This window comes from Lissotriton vulgaris, chromosome 7 (genome assembly GCF_964263255.1).
Source record: "Lissotriton vulgaris chromosome 7, aLisVul1.2, whole genome shotgun sequence".
NCBI lineage: Eukaryota > Metazoa > Chordata > Amphibia > Caudata > Salamandridae > Lissotriton > Lissotriton vulgaris.
In genome coordinates, this window is record NC_141695.1 from 886,899,339 (window position 1) to 886,921,024 (window position 21,686).

Consider the following 21,686-nt stretch of genomic DNA (forward strand, 5'->3'; position numbering starts at 1 on the left):
TGTGTTTCTCATGAAGGAATTAAGGCTGTACACTGATCATCAGGTTCAAAGCTCGCCGTGCTACCCTCCTGCCCCCACTCTGTCCTAAAACTGATCATCAGGTTCAAAGGTCGCCGTGCTTACCCCTCTGCCCCCGCTCTGTCCTAACACTTATCATCAGGTTGAAAGCTCGCCATGCTTACCCCCCTTTCTGTCCTAAAACTGATCATCCGGTTCAAAGCTCGCTGTGCTTACCCCCTGCCCCCCACTCTGTCCTAACACTTATCATCCGGTTCAAAGAAATCAAGCATTGGCATAGCCAATAGGTCTCGCTTTTGGGACCTTTTCAACAGTTAATGTTGTTGCACCAAGGATATTGTGCTGCATAACTACATACTTATAAGGTCCCAAAAGCGCGACCTATTGGCTATGCCAATGCTTGTTTGTTTTTAAGATTAAAGCCATTATTTGTTTTGTATCTTCAAAAGATTTTCATAGTCCCTTTCCAAATGCCCCGTCTCATTTTGTTCCAGATCTAAACATCCAAACTCAGTTAACTCCTTTTACAAACTCTTTTAAACGCCTCCTGCAGACTGGTTCCTGCTACACTTGAAAGTAACCGCTATCCTTAACTGAATATGTAGAGTGATTTTGGAATGGTCCTCCTACACAAGCCTATTAAATCCTTTGCCGTCTTTAAATCCCGGACTGTCTGCCTTTTCCTAGGAACACAAGCTTCGCGTGCCAGTGCCCCGTTCAGTACATTCAAGCCTTCAGGTCATGTCATCCTGCTCTCTTTAGTACAAATTTATTCCTCCGCGACATTGAAAATGTATTGCCTGCTATGCAAGTCAGTGGTGTTCTGTACACAAGTAGTAGCCAGTTGTAGGATCCAGCGCGTCTGTGTTATTAAAAAAATAATAATTTAGGATTGTTTTGTGTGCACCCTCTCTCTCCCTGAGATTGATTGTAACAATTCCAGTATTCTTTTTGGCGGCTGCTTAGCTTATATGCGATATTTCATTCATGTAAAGTGGGTTGGTGAGCAGCAACGCGTGTGCTCTGTGGAAGCCAGGTGTTCCTAACTTCACAGCACATGTTTTAACTTTATTTTCTTTTTAGGAGGGTGGGGAAAGAGCAGAACTTTCCTCTGCAGGGTGACCGATTGTAACATGACCGGTCTGAGAGGGTGACAAACTAAGCACTGGCAAAAATGGTCAAAGCAGTCCTGCACTGCTGGAGCCCATGAATAGAACGAGGTCCTTGGTGGCATGGGTGGGTTGTGGCAGCCTCCAGCCCACCGGCGAAATGCCATTGTGGCAGAATAGCCTGTCCAGCCCTGGCACAGTTTGTTAGATTGTTTGTCAGAAGATCTACCTTTCTAATGTTCTGAAAACCATACGCACGCACACATGGGTTCGGGCAGATGACCTCTGCTTAGAGCTACACTGAGCTTTGGGAACCAATCATTTTTGGGTGACTAGCATCGCACGTGTCAATCCTCAAAAACCTTAATTTTAAATTTTTTTCATTTTAAATTAACAACGTAACACCACAAACTGCATATCTAATAGACGCAGTTATAAAAATTTTCGTGGGTGTCGGTGTTTGTAGAAACATCTGTTCCACTCCGCAGCCATCTTAGTCAATCTTAGATACCAAATATGTATTGAGGTTAGTTTTTCTGCAGTAATTTCTATTTCTAATCTGCTGATGGTAATGAGTGCATCGTGCCCACAGAGAAAACTTTATCGGGTTTGCACACCAACTGAATTGGAAATATAAACCCTTTCTGTTTGTTGTATAATAAATACATTGATTACAGTGAACGTGATATGAAAATGTATACGTCTGCTTTTGGTTTTCAGCCAGCGGAGGTTGGCAGGAGCCGGATAATCCGCACACACAAAGGGTAAGTGAGGAAACAAATTTTGTTACATTGTGTGCATGTGAGCAGCTTAAATGGGACATGTCAGGGCAACGCTTATTAGTGCTCCTAACAGATTGGTTGTCTTCATCACCATGCACCCTTCTTCGGAAGGTGCCAACCCACCAGCGAAAGTAGATGTTCCTGTGGTAAACTTTCCTGGAGGTACTTTCTTGACAGCATGCTCAGAACCTGTGTGCGTGCACCATGTTTTCAGAGGATGGTAAATATCTACATTCAAAGTACCTCTGGCTATTCATTGCTCTCCACTTCAAGAAACCGTGTCACCAAGTCAAGTACTCATTGTTTTCCATGCCTTGCCTCTTCTTATAATCAAGTGCCGCCTAGGACTTAACAGTGTTTTATGTATTACAAAAAATACGTTAAAGTTAAAAGGAAATCCTAATATTGCCACTCCTGTAGCCTTTAAAAAATTATACAGTTTTATAAAGGGAGTAAAAATCTTTTCGGGCAAGCTCCCATAATTGTATACAAAGATGAACACAATACAGACATTGGGAGTTTTAGTTGATCTTTATCTTGTGTGCAAACATCTGCAAATCTGGCAACAAGAAGCAAATTTGATATAGGGCCAAAAAATGTCACTAGACCCTGACCAACTACGTATTTCAAAGACACAGATTGAGTTGAATGTGCTTGTCACATGATTGAGCCACTGTTTCTCAAGCTGTGGACCTTCAAGACCGTTTGCTAGTGCGCATCTCTTCACCCCAGCCCCCACCATTACCTTCCCTCCAGCCATGCTCTTTTAGGAGTGATGGATCTACTGTAATGCATGGCCTTGTCCTCATTGACAACCAGTAGGAAACTAAATGTGAGTATATGAAAACCCTTTTATGCTGCTTCAGTACACCTACCAGAAGCAAGCGTTCTCATGAAAGATTCGGCCACTATTATGAATGAATGAATGAAACTGCATTTATAGACCTCATGGATACTCGGAGGAGTGTCCCGGTGCTAGTGAAAGGCTATCTGCACATCAAGACTGGACGGATTACCTCATTTGCCAAACAGCCACGTTTTTAGTTTCTTCCTGAAAATTGGGAGATCCGGGGTGGCCCGAAGTGCCAGCAGAAATTGATTTCAGCCTTTAGCACCAAGATAATGCTAGATAACATGCAACTTTTGAAGCAGAACATCGTATTTGGGTCACAAAGTTCACAAGAAACCCCACCCTCTGAACACACCTGACATCACAAGACTGGTCTTCACCTAATCTCCTCAGTACTTGATCTCTATTATTTCCTACTGTGTCCTCTCCTCACTCTCTACACAAACACACATGTGTATACACTGTGTGTGTGTATGTATGTATGTGTGTGTGTATATATATATATATGTGTGTGTGTGTATGTCCGTTGAAAGAAATGGGGCGACATTTCACCCCAATGCTGGACGCGCAGCTTTGAAGAAAGCAATTCTACTGCCATAAACCAGTTTCATTAATGTTTATTCATATTTCATCCAATTATTTCACATTTCCATTCTTTTTCCTCATGTCACATGAAAAGCATCTTGCGTTTGAACACTGTATCCTAAAAGCTAGTGAAATGCCGAACCGGGCCTTATTCAGTAGCACGGAATGTACGTAAGAATTCCACATCCGTTCATCCTAATAACCAAATGCATTTCGGGCGTAATCCTGGCCCTTCGTCAGGGGTGCTCTACAAATTAAACATTGTGAGACCATGAATTCAAACCTGTTAAGCATGTAAATAGCTACACAAAATATTGCAAGCCCCTAGTTATTTGATCTCTCGTCATAATATACGTCTTCCCGCTAACTGTAGTCTAAAAGCACTACAAGTAAGTCAATACCCAAGTCTACCCCGCTTAACTTCCCTTTATGTCCCTCAAATTAAATCTCCACATGTATGTCTGTCATTGGTACCTTTAGTACCACTAACCATAAGAGTACTATTCCGCACTACATCTTTGGTACCTGTGACCAAAACATGCATTAATTCAATTCAAGGGCCTGCGGCTTCAACGGTACGGTATGCTGGCATTGTAAAGATAAAGTAATTTGATCAAATCCCTTATAGTCCCCATGATTCTTTTATAATGACTTAACTTTACTTTCTCGTGGGTAACTGAAAGTTAAACTGTACTAACACATAAATTAGCTGGCCAAGCAGTTTCTGTTGTCTCTTCTGATGCATTGTGCTGTGTCGCTCCTCTGATTGCTGTTGTACCTTGCCCTACCTGGGGCTTGTCTGTCTGCCCTAATGAGCCCTTGTTCCCTACAGATCAATAAACTAGTGGAGTATTATCAGCAGCTGGCACAGAAGGAGAAGTTGGAGCGGGACCGCAAGAAGCTGGTGCGACGCCGGGCCTATATGCCATTAGCATTTTCGGTGAGGCATCCGTGACCCAAAAACCTTCACCACACATTATTTTGTGTTAAAACCAAGTTAAAGAAATTGAGTTTGCCTGATGTTGGGCTTTGTATTTATTGCAGGTATTACTTTGCATGAGCAAATAATACAACTGTTCGTGGAGGAGATGCACTTTTTTCTTTGGAAGCATACAACTTCTTCCCAATCACATGTACTCCTGGGTGCCACAATGTGTGGGCAGAGCCAAAACCCCTCTCTAGTAATCCCAATAGTTCTTTTTTTAGGTTGATTATTTTCGTGTGGGGAAAAGTCAAGCCAGCCCTAAAAAAGATTGAAATGAAACATGCAATTTACATCAAATTCGGTGTTATTCCTCATTTAGAAGGTCTCTATGGAATGCCCCCGGGGAGACAAAGAGTTGGCCCACGGCATGCACTTAATACGGGCAGTCATGACAGATCCACCATATAGTCCTTTGGAACAATAGGCGAGTGGCCCTGCATGCGCTGTATACCCAGCTATAGTAAATGAAAGAGGCCATCCAGAATCAAAGAAGGGTAACCTCCTGGCGTAAACTGAGGAAACAAAGCTATAGTAAAAGTCTTTGGGGTCTACCGATGAGTGAAAGGGAGTGAGTGCAGTGCTTGCTGGCAGTGAGGATAAATGGTCTATAGGATCCATCCAGGCATGCTGCAGAGGAGACACTCACAGTAGGACCACCATAAATAAAGTAGCCTATAAGCCTTTGTTTGTTTCTTCTTTGTATTTAAACTGCTCTAAGCTCTTGTTCTTTCTGTACAAAGTTGTCAAAGTTAGACTCTGCGCGGCGTAGCTTGTCAATATTTGTTAATATCCGCATAAAATTGCATTAAATTACTCTAAACTATTTATAAGCCCTTCTGGTTCGAAACTAAGCGCCCCTGACCTAGAACAATGGCAGATTTGCACTTTTTGTGATTAACTGCTATGGGCCAGTTGCCTGCTTGCTCTTTTTTCTTACTGCTGCGTGTTGTTGTTTTTGTCTTTCTTGCTACCTGCTGTATAATTTGGGGTACTGCACAGCAACATACTATTCATGTGGCGGTAAGTTGCTTGCTATACTTAATCACACAAACAAGCATGGCGTCAAAGAGTTAACTCTTGGGTGTTTTTTAAAATTGTATTCTGCCTTGGTAAGAATGGTATATGGCAACTTCTCAAAACTTGTAGAAATTTACTTTGAAATATTTGGGGTGTTTTGGTTCTATAGCCACCATGGAAATTTTAAAGCCAGTTTGGACAGGGTGAGTGGAAGGAGGGAGTCTGATCAAAGAAGACAAATGCTTTTCGTGTTTTGAACCTTCAGTTGAAAAGCACACAGAAAGGCTTGTCCTCACTACTTCACTGGCTTTACCTTTGCTACTGAAAATGTATTTCACAAATCGTTATCTTTGAGCCTTTCATAATTGTGATTTGTAGGTCCCACCTACAATTTAGATTTGAGGTGTATAAAGGTGAAAGCCTCTTGTGGATCATACCAGAAACTTACAGTGGCCCTTGAACCAGCCCATTGCTTGCTATTTGCTTTATTCACTCATTTGTTTAATTCCTATGCTTTCCTTCCTCTTCCTGTTTGCCCCTCCTCTGGAGCATAGCCTCTTTACCATCTTTTTGATTGGCGTTTAGCCTTCCTTTGTTTTCCCGCTGCCAAACGCCCTCCTAACTTCCCCTGCCCATGCACAAACTATGTTGCTTCATCACAATGTTGCCAAGTTTTCAGTTTGTGTGTGACATTTACACCCCTGTGGTATTGTCTATGTATGACATTTTTTGTTTAAAGCTTAAAGTTTCCTGGTTATACTTCAATGAATGTCCTTGATACCCGCACGAGTATCAGACTATATATTACCTTACATGACATAGTGTCATCAGCGAAACAGACTAAACTGCAGAGCCCTATTTGAAATGCAGCACTCCTTAACCACACTAGAGGCAGGCTTCAGACCACTCCAGTCACATGATCATTCTTGAACTCATCTGTTCAGTCACAATACAGTGAGTGTCTTATGTCTAGAACACTTGTAGCTACACTGCTCTCATTGCTTCAACATGACTACAGAGAGGCTGCTGATTCCCAGAACACGTATGGGTACTCTACCCTAGCGCCTCAAAAGCACTACAGTGGGGCTCTCTTTTCTTAGAGCACACTTGCGGCTATGCTACTGCAGGTCTTCAAAATATTACAGAAATGAATTCTATGCTAGCTCTACCAAAAACACTACAGACATGCATCTGATGCCAGAACACCTGTGGCAACCCTACTCTTGCTCTTCAGAAACAGTAGAGAAAGGCTCCCGATACCCAGACCATCTGTTGCTGAGATGCTCCTTATGCCCAGAACACCTGTGTCTACACTACTGTAGCTTACAAAACCAGTACAGAGAGGCTTTTGATTCCCAGAACACAAGGTTACACTACGCTAGCCCTTCAAAAACACTATCATTGAGGTAGGTTTCTATGTCTAGAACACCAGTGACCACACTTACTCAACACCTCAATCACAGTGCAAACAAGCTTCCAACCCCTAACGCACCTCTGCCACTATATGCCCCAGATCCTCAAAGTAGTACATGTAAGCTATCCATCCCTAGCATTATTCTGTGAATATAATCAGGAAGGTGTCTGATCACCAGACAACCCATAACCACACAAGCCCAACTGTTGAAACACCGGTTATATGCAGGCTCGAGGCCCACAGTATATCATTTGCAAGTGGTCCCATGTGATTTTGTTACGCTTTCAGCTAGCCATGCCTTTTTATCTAAGTGAACAATCTTGGGAGGGCTTGTCATTTCAGCTTTCACTTTGCGAATAAGTTAGTCTACATGTTCCAGAATTCAAAGGTATGGTTAAATATTTCCCAAATTATATAAGGCAATTTGTCAGATGTCATCCCATCGTCTAATGGCAGAGCAGGCAAGCTTCACATTAGCATGTAATGACTTCATAAGTTCAGATTTGTTAACCTGCATATCTAAAAATAGCAGTAAAAGAAAAAAAAAGCACATGACAAAAAGTAAGAAAGAGCTTCACTTGAACCTTAACAAGGCTCACAGCTGTCAGTTGTCATTTCCCATGTAAGATGAAATCACTTTATTTAAATGTTAGTCTCTCCAGCTCCAAAAATGATTGCAACTTCAGGATTCTCTTTTCCACAACCCTCCTACCAGACTTGGATCAAGTGGTCCACAGCCGAATACGGTTTTAATTCCCGTAACCCAAGAGATAGATACTAAATGTTGCCTGCTAAGTTATTGTTGCCTTCCCCCGCCGTTGTTGCATCACCAAGCTTTCTGGTGTCTTACATCCTCTCAGATTTCTTCCAAGAGGTTGTTTCAATTCCTACCTCTGCTTAAGTCATTCTTTTTTTTTTTTTGTTTAAGAAATTTTTATTAAGCGTTGAAAAGTAATACAAAAAGCATGTCATGAAAAATTAGAAAGTACATAAAAATATATTAATAAGTGACATTAATCCAGAGGAATTTATATATGGAAAAGAAGGGTAGAAAGAAATAGAGAAAGGAAAGAAGGAGAGAGAGAGAAAGAGGAAAGCAGAAAAAAAAGGAAAGAGTAGAGGGGAAAGATAGGAAACCAGAGGGATCATGAGGGATGAGAAGCACGCGGTAAGGGAGAAGGATTAGAGGAAAGATAGGAGGTGAAGGGAAGCCATAACAGGTCGGATTTAATTTTCAGAGGGACAGAGGTGGAGGAAGCAATACAAATTCTATGTTCATCACAAATATAATTCCACCAAGTGTGGACCGAAAGTTTTGAATTGTCTTTCCAACACGATAAAATAACTTTAAATGCAAGAGCAATAAATAGGTCTAACAATTTAGCAGAAGAGGGTGCAACAATATTAATATCATCAGATAAAGAATCTAAAAATATTCGTAAAAAAGATAATTGGGAGGAAAGAGATAACATTTTCATACATATAGTCCAAACATCAGTCCAAAAAGAGAAAACGGGAACATTCGTACAGTTGGTGTTGTAGAGTACCTGTAACTTTGGAACAAGACCAACATAAAGGAGAAGAGGTTGGAGAAAAATTATGAATAGATACCCTTAAATTAACCTTTGATTCGTTGACTAGTAAAATTCAAATCCCTCCTGCAAATTTGGTCCCCCTTATTTCTATCTTGGTGGGGTAGACTGGACACCATCAAAATGATGATTACCCCACATGTGTTGTACACTGTTTCTATGCTCCCTTTCAAAATTCCCAAATCATATTTTTCTCGTATTAATTCTTTATGTACAAAATTTTTGTGGAATAATAAACATCCCCGCATTGGTTTACATAAGTTGATCCGACCTAAAAATGAAGGTGGTGTTCGGTTTCCCGATTTTGGCTCATACCATTCTGCCTTTTTGATCAAACAGTCCTTCTCCTTGGCTTATAACTTCCTTGATACTCCTGTCCCTAAATGGGTTCTTCTGGAACGCTCTCTTTTAAAAGATTTCTCTTTTCAGCATATTACTTTTATGTCAAATTGTTCCTTTATATCCAAATACCCCATTTTGAAGTACTCCCAATCTCTGTTGCAAAATGTTTTTTCCTCTGCTCTCTCCCCTCTGCAATGTTTTTTATCCTCTATTGTTTGGTATAACAAATTTCTTAGATATAAAGGTAAATCGTTCTATTTTAAACACTGGAAAGAAAAGGATATACAGTTTGTACATCAATTTTTCCTTGATTCCTCTCTTATTTCTTTTCCAGTATTACAAAACATGTTTAATTTACCTTCCTCATTTCTCTCTGAATATTCTATTATAACATCTGCTATTCAATCTCACTTATCCTCATTACCTTCTTCTTCCGAATCTTTTTCTTCCTTCACTCCTGTCACTCCACTTTATCCTCTTTTTTTTCTACTCAACTCCCTAAAGCTGCTCTTGTATATTCACTTTTACTGTCCAATTCTTCTGTTCGCTCTAAATCCAAAGTAGAGACTGCTTGGGAGACTGATCTTGATGTCTCCCTTGATATTACAATGTGGGATCGTTTATGGTCCAGGATTTTCAAAGTCTCCGTTGCTGCACGCATTACTCAATCCCTACTTTTTTTTATATCATAGTGCTTAAGTCATTCTTGTCCTTGTCACAAGCAGCCAAGCTCAAAAGCCTACCCACGTACCACTTGAGCAGAAAATGGAAGCAACTTGACACCTACTATGTGGCACAAACTGGCCGGCATCCTGCTACTAAATTGTTGATCACAACGTTTCTTCTGACTTCCCTTGACTGATAATCCTGGCTCTCCTGATCCTTTAGACATCTAGTGGTTCTTAAGGGGATGCTCCAGACGCAGTCACAGTAACAGTGTTAGTGACGCAGTCGCACTAACCATGTTAGTGTCTTCTCAGTAGGTAGCTGATTTGATCAATCCAATGCCTGCAAACACGGGAAGGTGGTGGTTGCGGCAATAATAGTATTGTAGGAGTGCAGCGCAAACTCTTTGTTCCATTAAGTCTTAGTTCATGGGCTTCTCCATGATTGGTGCAAGCTGTGTGAGTGAGTGGAAATACTTGGCTACACTACAAATGTTGACTTTGAGAGTACATATGATCAGCTTTGAGTTCTGCTGATTTGTGTGATGAATCACAAATCTTGGGGTAATAGAAGATATACGCTTGATGGGTGCCACTTTGGAGCTCCTCTATTGATTCCCCACCCCTCATTGACTTTTTTTTTAGTTCTCCCCTCATGCCCAGCTTCAACCACCCTCATTGTTGCCACACCCTCCAAAATCCTCCCCGAAACCCCCAACGCCCCCCCCCCCCCCACACCCACTCTGCAAACCATGCCATTTCTATGTATTTATTTAGGAGGTCCGAGGCAAGGCAGCTGCTATTTGCTGCTGGACCTTTCTTCAGTACAGAAAGCTCTCACACATTTCTTTTTTATTTACCTATCCAAGTGACATCTGCCTTCGTGGATCCATATCTAAAAAACAAAACCAAGAAAATGGTGCATGTCATTCTGCTGTTGCATGCATAATAATTCATGCACATGGATACTTACTGACACATGCCCAACAGCAGAATGATGCAGGTGCATCACACCATTTTCAAAATAAAATTTCAGTGACGATGCTGCACATCATCGGCAAAAAGCATTTTGTTTTTTTCCAGATGTCGCACAGCATCAGCGACAAACTCATTGGCCAAGCCAATGGGTCTACAAATAGATCTATTGGCCTTGTCAATGCTTGTTATGTACTTTTGTTGCAAAGAGATGAATGCTGCCTTCAGTTTGTGAGATACTAGTATTTGTATGCTGCTTTTGACCTGACATGCCATGTCTTGTGGATGCATCTCTTCCATAGGACAAGTATGGGCGAGGAACCAGGCTCCAGCGCCAGCGGTCTGGGGCTCCCATCACTTCGCTTGTTGGACTCTCGTGAGTATAAAACAATCTATATTCTTATATGCATGGTAGTCCAGAGAGTTCGCTTAGGAAAGGTAATCTTAACTGTTGTCATTTCTAGACTCACATCATGCCATTAAAGTCTACTGAACACCCTCTACCCCCTTTTATTCTTACCATGACTGGAAAAGTAAGAACGCTGAAGTAAAAATAACTTTGCCGCCCCACATGTCTCACACCCATCCATAATCTCCTACGAAGTTACCTTTTTTCCTGTGGTGTTGAATGTTCAGGCTTACAATAAAACGCACTGGGCATCATTTCTTCCATTCCCTGAGCTACTTTTAAGTGTGGAATGTGGCGTCATTCCTTTATTGAGGCCTGTTCAGTTATTGCTTCATAGAACTCTAGTGAAGTGTATTTGATGCCTGCTTGTGGTTAGAATGGCCTGCTCCACCCCTCTCACTATAGCCAGCCAACGAGGGGGCCCAAAGTATACATCTCTTTAAATAAGAGATTTACTCCAGCTTCATACTCCAGGACCTGCATGCTCCCCCCAGCATGGTAACTGTAGGAATATCAAAAAAGACTTGCTGACCAGTTTAACATTTTTTGTTACCAAACTTCACATTGTAATAGGCTAAAAGAAGGAGAGGACCAGAAAGAAATCAAGGTGGAACCTGCGCAGGCCGTGGATGAAGTGGAGCCATTGCCTGAAGACTATTACACACGGCCCATTAATCTGACTGAGGGTACAAGTTTTTTTGCATATCTGTCCTGCATGATTTGAGTGTTTTTTGAAGCATCTATTCAACCCCTTGTTGACATTCTTTTCCCTTTGTCTGCACTGGTGGGACCTACATGAACTACTTCCCTCTCTGGTCTAACCTGAGTTAGGCAGATGTACCACCTTACCGGTCTTGTGTCTAACCTGTCTTGTGTTCTACATGGTGTCAATCCCACGTTAAGGCAAAAACTGTTACTGTGTCTCTAACTGCTGTGCCACGTCCATCTAACCGATAAAGTCTGTCATTGATTACCTTGTTGCAACAGCCACCTCCTACCCACCCCCTGTCAACAACCCAGTCAGTGATCTCCTTCACTGACTGGGTTTGTGAACACTCCCAAGTCCAGCGATTTCACCCCTGATTTCCCTGACGCCACAACCCCCCCCCCCCCCCCCCCCCTCTCCCCCCCTGGCCATCACCCCTGAACCCTTTGCCCAGTCTGCCATTCTACTTTGGAAAAAGTGTACCTGTCTCATCGTCCCTTACCGATTTACAGTGATTACCCCACTACAACAGCGAAGTTCACTTACTCCATCACTGAAACTAAACTATGCAGAGATGTTTATTCGCAAAATAGTTGCTTTACATCTAAAGAGTGTAAAACCCCTGAAATGGGCAAAAATATATTTTCTTTTATCGTAAATGTGCAAGGTGAGGTGTGTGCCATTCCCACCTGAATTTAAACAAGCATTGAAAATATAATATGTCTCGCCTTTGATTAAGTTAAAGCCATTTGCTTTGCTAATGGTATTGTATAGCAAAGCAAATGGCTTTAACTTAAGGAAAGGCGAGACCTATTGCATTTTCAATACTTCTTTCTTTCGTGGCTAACGCAATCCAAGGGCGAGGAGACTGATTAGGTCTATATACTGAAGGTTATCTGCCATACTGATTAATCACTGTGTCTTTCCCGGCCCATCCTACACACTGTGCACATGGGTGGAAACGTGGCGTGAAGGAGGGTGGGAAACCAGACTAGCCGATTAATTACATCAAAGGGCTTAGTGAAGATTGCCTGAAATATAGCTTTTTGGAGATTTTCCACCGCTGGCACTGGTCGCGGAGCCAAACTTTGTGATGATTTCCGACCCGACGTTGGAGAAGCGCGGAACACAACAGTAATATGGTGCAAATCTGTGGGGCTGCACAAAACTTGAAGAATACTGGCTTTAGGCACGGGGCTGTTTGAAAGCTTTTGGTACAGGGCTGTTTAAAGCTGCCCTTCATAAACCCAATTCTCTGCAAGAAGCGCCTAAAGTTGCTGTCAGACTGAGCTCAGCCCAGACTCCCCCTTCCTCCAAGCACATTCAGAGACATTAATTAAAATGTGATAATGCACCTCCAAGAAGGGAGACCAATCCGGCGAACACACACTGCCAGCAGGGACATTGGTCCAGTACACCCCACCATTCCTGAATCCTCTCCCCTTCAAAGCCCAATCATCCGTCTCAACAGAACCAAGGACTTTCACATTCCCAGTAGAGGGCAGAGCTGGCGCTCCTTGAGTGGAGGGTTGGGTGCTAGCTGGTAGAGGGGCCCACAGCTGATTATCTCAAAGTAATGGTCTAATGGAACTTTCAGGAGTGACCCTGGGCATCACCAATCAGTGGCCTAGGTCTAAAGCACCCTCAAGCAGCGACTTACAGCTGGAGCATCCACATCCCCGTGGTATGTGGCAAATCATCAAAACGCTGGCACCAATAAATACAGGACTCCTTCCGGATCTGGACTGTATTGTGCCTTAAGCAGGGGCCCAGGGAAGTATAACACTATAACACTGCTAAAAGAAGCCAGGTTGAGAGAATGGCAATTAGAGGAGCTAGAGAAAGATAATTCATGTGCAAGAAACAGGGGCAGAATAGTTGCCACCACCGACACCCCTCGTCCCCCAACAAGTAGCCATCGTCCGCAAGGAGTGCCAAAATTAACACCCCTCCAAACAAGGAGGCAGGCCATGGTAATTCACCTACAAGAAGGTAGGGTAGGATAACCCTCCAGTAAGAAGAAAGGACTTCAGTAGAATAACCCTCCAGTAAGACGACCGGGCTGGGAACTCCGAGTCAGAGCAGGATAATGTCTCATCAGAACCAGGCTGGACCACCCCTGGCAGGGTGACATGGCCTGGACATCTCACAGCAAAGACCTGGGGCAAGAGCATCCCCAACCAAGGCCAAGATCAGCAGCTTTGTCTTGAGTGCTGCTGCTGCATCCTCCAGTGGGGGCCCAGATCTGAAGCAAGCAGGACCCCAGAGCTCGAGGCACTTCTCCCACCCCAGGGGTATCAGGGTGAAGTACCCTAGCTATGGGCCCACGGCTGGGGCATGTCACAGCAATGGAACACCCTCAACGGGAACTCAGGACACCTATGTTAGAACCCTAGGGCCACAGGAGCTGCCGATCGACTCAGTATTCTATATCTCCTCCTACAGCCCCCGGTGCAACTCTACTTACCCCCGCCATACCGCAACACTTCCTGTCACAGAAATATTCAGCAGCTGATCCGAGAGGCGGGGCCAGGGAAGGCAGAGGCGTGGCATCTGGCACGTCTCCCGGGAAACAGGCGCAGGCATTACCATTGAAACATGACGTTCCACCTTTGGACACTGGGAGATCTGGTGGCCATCTTTAAACTGTAACAAACATAGAGAGTCGGAAGGTCTGTTAAACGACATAGCTGAGTCTATGAGGTCCTAATGAAGTGACCCTTTTGGACTGCACTGAACCAGGCCAAGTGGTCACACGACACGAATATGTATTAGATATCCTATCAGCCCACCCATCTGGCGGAGCCTCGTCATGTAGGACGTCTAACCAGGGTGGTGAGTCCAAGCCCAGATGAATTGGCCAGACAACACACACTACTGGTTCATCTTGTAAAAGTGTCCGTGCCACAGAGTGGTGCTGAAAAAGTGCAGTGCAAAACAGGGAATAAAGAATAAGTGATCTAAAATGGCGGTCGAGGCAAAGAAAAATGTTTTTATTAAAGATATTCACCAGGACGCCAGATTAAAAAGAAGTGTAGAACAGTGTGAAAGAATCACTGTGATGCTTTGCTGTGTTGTAAATTAGGCCAACATGTTTCTGCCGAAGGTGAAACTACACCGGCATTCTTCAGGGCCAACTACAAAAAGATGTTGCTACTGCAAAGGTACACTCCGATAATTTATACGAAGTGAAGCAAAAAAAGGACAGACCAAAATGTTTGTTAAAGACCTGTCCAAACTACTGGTGTGGTCATCTAGACCATCCTACCATATCCTCCAGATCAGAAGTTGATAGAGGAAGTAATCCCAGCAATATGTGGCAGTCAAGCCTCACCTCACCCGGCAACGGCTCGGAGATTGAGGCCCCGCTCTCTCCGTCGGTACCCCTAGGCAGACACCTAAGCCGGGTGAGGTGAGGCTTGACTCCCACATATTGCTGGGATTACTTCCTCTATCAACTTCTGATCTGGAGGATATGGTAGGATGGTCTAGATGACCACACCAGTAGTTTGGACAGGTCTTTAACAAACATTTTGGTCTGTCCTTTTTTTGCTTCACTTTGTATAAATTATCTGAGTGTACCTTTGCAGTAGCAACATCTTTTTGTAGTTGGCCCTGAAGAATGCCGGTGTAGTTTCACCTTCGGCAGAAACATGTTGGCCTAATTTACAACACAGCAAAGCATCACAGTGATTCTTTCACACTGTTCTACACTTCTTTTTAATCTGGCGTCCTGGTGAATATCTTTAATAAAAACATTTTTCTTTGCCTCAACCGCCATTTTAGATCACTTATTCTTTATTCCCTGTATTGCACTGCACGTTTTCAGCACCACTCTGTGGCACGGACACTTTTACAAGATGAACCAGTAGTGTGTGTTGTCTGGCCAATTCATCTGGGCTTGGACTCACCACCCTGGTTAGACGTCCGACATGACGAGGCTCCGCCAGATGGGTGGGCTGATAGGATATCTAATACATATTCGTGTCGTGTGACCACTTAGCCTGGTTCAGTGCAGTCCAAAAGGGTCACTTCATTAGGACCTCATAGACTCAGCTATGTCGTTTAACAGACCTTCCGACTCTCTATGTTTGTTGTAGTTTGACTTAGGGGTTTAGAGTTTGGTAGGTCTATAAACATAGTCCCCTTGACCCTCCTTAACCTTTGTTTTCCATCTTTAAACTGTGTCATTTGTAGTGAATGACAAGCGGATTAATAAAGATATCATTATTTTAAAACATTCCCTATAAGATGTTATAATTATCGGATACCTTAAAAACGAATATATTTTAGTTTCGTAAGAAAGGTGAGGATTGTTGCAATATTTACATTTTAATATTTCAGTATTTCACTTAATTACAAACCTATTATTATAACCAGTATCACACAATGAAATATTTGTATTATTTTGATAATGTTGTAAATTAGCAAAGTAGATACAAGACCGTGTGAATGTGACCGTCGTTCTTTTCAAGCCCAAGTTGGAGCCAGAAAGATATTTCTATAGCGATCATGGGACATTTCTTCTGACTGCCTGGGCGTGTAAAGACCGGACGAGCGTTCTCAGAGCGCCCAGTGAAAGAGCCGGACTGGCGCATGCAAGGCAGCATTACTAAGGTTCTGATAAGAAACTTCGTTACGACAGCCGTAATGCAGGTGACAGTACTTGGGGGCCGCCCAAAAAGGCGAAAGGGCGGCAACCGAAAACTCTCCTTTTCAATGGGAAGCCAGCGTTTAACATGAGCGCTGACGCTACCCGATGAAAATGAGAGGCGGGGCTTTGAGTCCCGTTCTTGAAATTGCCTTGATGACTATAGCTCTCGCAGGCGAGGAGCACATGCGCGCTCCAACACCAGGCGAGACCTAAAAACGGCTGCTAGGGTAGCTGTTTTTGTGAGGTCAAAAGTAACTGTGACTTGATTGTATCTATCATTGCAGAGCAATAGGACCTCAAAAGACTTTGGCTTTACTCCGCCCAGTCTCGTGCTGTATTGTATGTACATATAAATGTGAATGTTCGAGGGATGTGAGCTGAAGATTACATGCTGTACATAGCTCGCCATCTAGTGTTGGCTCTGGATGTTTGCACTTTGTTTTTCTTCTAAGACGCCTTTCCAGTCACGAGGTAGGTGACTCCTCTTTTCAGTAATAGTGCGCATGGGCATCAACTCCATCTTTAGATTATTTCTTTCCGCCATTAGGTTCGGATTTGTACTGCTGCGCTCCGGATCTGCACCGTTTCTCGGACTTCTTCAGCACGCAATCCACTGCCCTCTACGGTATTGTTATCGAACGTGGTTTCCCATTCTCTGCGTTTCGTCTCCACTCAAAACAACTTCAATTGGAAAACTTGTGGCGGGCCTACCTGCTCCGACAGCGCTAGCAGTCGATGGAACAGACTCATTTCAAACTCTGCTGAGGTGTCGCGCAAAATTTCAACGCACCGACTTGCACGAAGAGTGCAACCTCTGCCTGTCCCAAGAACACGACGAGAAAGACTGCCACAAGTGCCAATCGTTTCCATCAAAGAAGACGCTTTGTGACCGTCTGGGCTCGAGATGCAGCATCAAAGCGGCTCTACACCGGACATCCTCTGTGAAGATTCCGACACAGAACAGCATGCTCAAGTAGCCAAGGGAAAAGAACTACATATCTCAGTGTCCGAAGCGGACTCCGGCATGGAAGAAGAGGAGCAGGTTACTATGGGTCAACATACCGTGAGTAAAGATATCACCTTGCCCCCACAACAAACAAAGAAAAAGTTTCTGGTCAAGGTCGGCACTGGCAAATTTTCAGACGCCTTGCCCTCGGGCCTGGCACAAAACACAAAGAAAAGCACTCTGGCTCGAGTCTGCCCCATATCGGTGCCCAGCCAACACCTTCGGCACCAAAACCCACACCGAAACATCGTTCCCGAAGAATCCACCTTTGGCACTGAAAGGTTCAGAACTGTAAGCTTCAACGCCAAAACCGGAGAGTAAGGACAAGGACACTCCTTCTAAAGAACCTCGGCCAGATGCCCCACGGTCAGATCCAAAACAGAAAAAGATGGTGTTAAACCCAGATACGGGACATCCATGCCACCCTTCCAAAAAAACTGAAAATAGACCAGCTAGAGGGTTACCACATTCCTCTCAAAAGGAAAAGTGTGGGTACTAACTCTTCTCCACCTTACATTCCACCTCCTTCCCCCACTATCATCTTACTCATCACACACACAAATTCACCACCATCACCTGACCCACAGGATGAAGGGGATGGAGATGAGGATCAGGATAGACCACAGGACCTTGACCCCTGGGAGGATTATCACACTGACCCAAACACAGATAATGACCCTTATCTATATCCGTCCAGACCCTCTCCACCTGATGATAACATTGGCTATATATTGAGCTATTTAACCTCATCGCTGCAAGGGAGATTTCTCTGCTGTGCTGCAGATCCTTGAAATACATTGTTTCATGACGAGCTGAGCACAGGAGCACTGTACTGCATGACGAGCTGAGCTCGTCATGAGCAGGGAAGGGGTTAACAGGACTGCTCAATATCACGAGGTGCAGCTGCATAAGGAGCCGATAGAAGAGGATTTTCTATTTTGAGACCCTAAGTTCCACTCAGAAAGCCACTCCTACACTACCAATGCTTAAAGGGATGTTGAAGCACACAGATGAAATATTCAAAGATCCTGTGAGGGCAAGAATAATTACACCTAGAGTAGAGAAAAAGTATAAACCTGCACCTATTGACCCCACTTACATCAAAGGTCAATTGCCCTTGGAGACTCTTGTGGTTTCCAACGCTTGCAAGAGAGCTAACTCACAGACTCAAGGAGTCCAAGCTAATTGATTCCTCCGGCAAAAGAGTAGCTTCCCAAGCGGCTAATCATTGGTGCATTGCTAATACTCAAGCTTTGTTGGCCTGATACGATGGGGCTCATTACCGTGAGCTAGAAAAGCTCATGCAATTTCTCCTTGACGAACATAAGGCTAAAGCTAATGATCTTATTCAGGAAGGCAAACTCATTACCAATACTTCCATCAGATGTGCACTAGACGCAGCAGACATGGCAGCTTGTGCAGTAAACACTATCGTACTACTACGCAGGCATGCTTGTTTGAGAATCTCAGGATTCAAGCCTGAAGTGAACCTCCATTCTCAATCAACCATTTGATAACGAACATCTCTTTGGCACAGCAGTTGATACCTTGCTGGAGAAAAAAAAAACAGAGGCCGCAAAGTCCATGGGGGCTTCGCAGTCATCTACAAATAGGGGTTCCTTTCGATTTGGAGAACTAAATCTATAAATTCAGTCGAACCACTTTCACATGGTCACAACCAGCAAGTGCTCCTACTGCTTCAACAAGGCAACTTTCTATCCACTCGGGACTTGAAGGACGCCTGTTTCCATATTCCCATACACCCTGCTCACCGCAAATACCTCAGGTTTGTGGTAGAGGGCCAGCTTTATCAATTCAAGGTCCTCCCATTCGGAGTAACTACCGCACCCAGGGGTTTCACAAAATGCTTGTCAGTAGTTGCAGCTTATCTACGAAGCAAAGAAAATAACATTTTCCCATACCAAGGCTTGCAACAAAGCTGCCTACTCCACACTCAAAAAACAGGTCAACTACTCCACGAACTTGGGTTCACTAAACCTGGCCAAGTTTCATATACAACCATCCATTATATAGGTGTATCTAGGAGCCACAGTAAACACTCAAAAAGCTCCAGCGTGTTCCAACCCAGCCAGGATTCGCAACATGTAGAATGTAATCTCTCAGTTTCGGCCCCCAACACTCGTTACCAACTCAAATGTTCATGCAGTTACTAGGAATGATGGCGTCTTACATCCTAATCATACCTTACGCAAAATTTCAAATGCGTCCCCTCCAAGAATGGAACCAGGCTCAGTCAGTGATCAGATCTAGCGTTGGTGGACGGTCGCACCCATCGCTCTCTGCAGTGATGGAATACACAAAACCTTTCAAAAGGGCGACCCGGTTCCTCATATAGTACTAACGACAGATGCATTGCTCACTGGCTGGGGAACTCCTATCCAAAAACATACCATTCACCGCATGTGGACTCTGCAACAAAAGCAGCTCCACATAAACCATCTGGAGCTGCTAGTGATTTTTCTAGCGCTCAAAGCGTTTCAACTTAATCTAGTAGGCAAAGCTGTCATAATTCGTACAGTCAACATGATAGCAATGTACTACATACAAAAACAGGAGGGAGGGGGCACTCTCCAGCTGTCACAACTAGCCCAGACCATCTGGAGATGGGCTATAAGTCACAAAATGTATCTCCTTACTGAACACCTTCCAGGGGTAACCAACCAGGTTACTGATCTGCTCAGTAGTCAACGACACTAGATCCACGAATGGAAACTCCACCCTCAAGTTTTCCACCTATTTTTTCAAATGTGGGGCCTCCCAGAGATGGATCCGTTCGCCACACACCTAAACGCATCCAGATATCCACACCCATTGTCCAAAGGCAATGCACAATGGATGAATTGGTCAAAGAAGTTTGCCTACGCTTTTCCGCCTCTCCCACTCATTCCATTAGTGGTTCGGAAGCTCAGACAACAGCCCCTGACACTAATCCTAGTTGCTCCCCCATGGGCCCGTCAACCCTGGTTCACAACCCTGTTGGAGTTATCAGTAGTTCCTCACCAAAAACTACATCTTATTCCCAACCTCCTCACTCAGAGCCATGGAGACTTAAGACATCCAGATCCCATTCACCAGAAATCTTAGAGTTTGGCTACTTCAACCTTCCGCCAGACTACATGAATATCAAGGAAGCCAGGCGCCCTACCACAAGAGCATGCTATACAGCAAAGTGGAAGAGGTTTGTGATATACTGTAATAACAATCATATCAACCTCTTTGATGCTTCAATACAAAACATAATTTGCTATCAATTACATCTACAAGGTAGCAATTTAGGGTACAAATCCATATGCTTACATCTTGGTGCAATAGCTGCATATCTACAGAACAGACAGCATCTGTCTCTTTTTCGAGTTCCTGCTATTAAAGCATTTATGGAAGGACTTAAAAGAATCATTCCCCCAAGACTTCTACCTGCACCAATGTGGAATCTGAACATTTTCGTTACCAGACTTATGAGTCCAACTTTTGAGCCATTGCATAGATGTGAACCGCAATTTATCACTTGGAAGGTAGCTTTCCTCATAGCTATCACATCACTGAATAGAGTGGGTGAGCTTCAATTACTAAACATAGAAGATCTTTTTTTACAAATACACCAAAATAAAATCGTCCTTCGGGCCAATCCAAAGTTCCTACCTAAAGTCATTTCTGCCTTTCATATTAACAAGTCTGTTGAGTTGCAATCTGTTGAGTTACCAGATGTTGTGGCAGAACATGCTCTACACACCTTAGACGTGAAAAGGGCATTACTCTGCTACATTGAAAGGATAAAACCTTTCCATAAAACCAAGTAACTATTTGTTGCTTTTTCTCCACCACATAAAGGCAATCCTATATTAAAATCAGGTATTGCACGGTGGATAGTCAAGTGCATTCAAACATGCTATGCAAAACACACATTAACAATCCCCGCCCTAGAGCATGAGCAATATACATGGGCATCTCTATTTACAACTCTTACTAACTCCTTCACCCTCTGCGGAGAAACAATCTAAAGATGGAGTCGATGCCCATGCGCACTATTACCGAAAGGAGTAGTCGCCTACCTCATGACTAGAAAGACTTCTTCGAAGAAAATTAAAGTTCAGATATCCGGACCCAACACTAGATGGCGAGCTATGCACAGCATGTGACTACAGCTCTACATGTCAAAAACAGATGCATATTGTTGTAAGAAGCATTTTCCTTTTCTTCAAGACACTCACTTTGTGAACTATCAGTAATTTATGTCATGCAATTCTTCATTTGGCTGCATGCGTTTTGAGGTCCTATTCTAGTTTCATGCCTGCACCCTTTCTGTTGAACGGTACAGGAGTCTGATGTGTATTTATTTGTGTGCAGTGACCACCCTTCATCAGCGATTGCTACAGCCAGACTTCCAGCCAATCTGTGCATCCCAGTTGCATCCACGGCACAAGCACCTTCTGATCAAACGCTCACTGCGCTGCCGGGTAAGTGATATGCAAATACCCAACTTATGAGAGCTGCCTAGTGAGGTTGTGGCCATGTACATGGTAGACGTGAGGTCACCCTCTCGTAGTGTTCCACCCTGC

General features: G+C 43.7%; 1 protein-coding gene across 2 annotated transcripts in view; it reads left to right on the forward strand.

Moving 5' to 3' along the window:
* DCTN4 (dynactin subunit 4) overlaps positions 1-21,686 on the forward strand; it is a 117,268-nt gene that overhangs the window by 38,385 nt on the left and 57,197 nt on the right. Inside the window, exons 4-9 of one of the 2 annotated variants that reach the window (XM_086931292.1) lie at positions 1,848-1,891; positions 4,177-4,284; positions 5,329-5,349; positions 10,637-10,710; positions 11,317-11,429; positions 21,475-21,584. In XM_086931292.1, coding sequence (XP_086787418.1) covers positions 1,848-1,891; positions 4,177-4,284; positions 5,329-5,349; positions 10,637-10,710; positions 11,317-11,429; positions 21,475-21,584 — 470 coding nt within the window. The remainder of the gene's footprint in view (positions 1-1,847; positions 1,892-4,176; positions 4,285-5,328; positions 5,350-10,636; positions 10,711-11,316; positions 11,430-21,474; positions 21,585-21,686) is intronic. The other variant, XM_086931293.1, reaches the window with a different exon arrangement.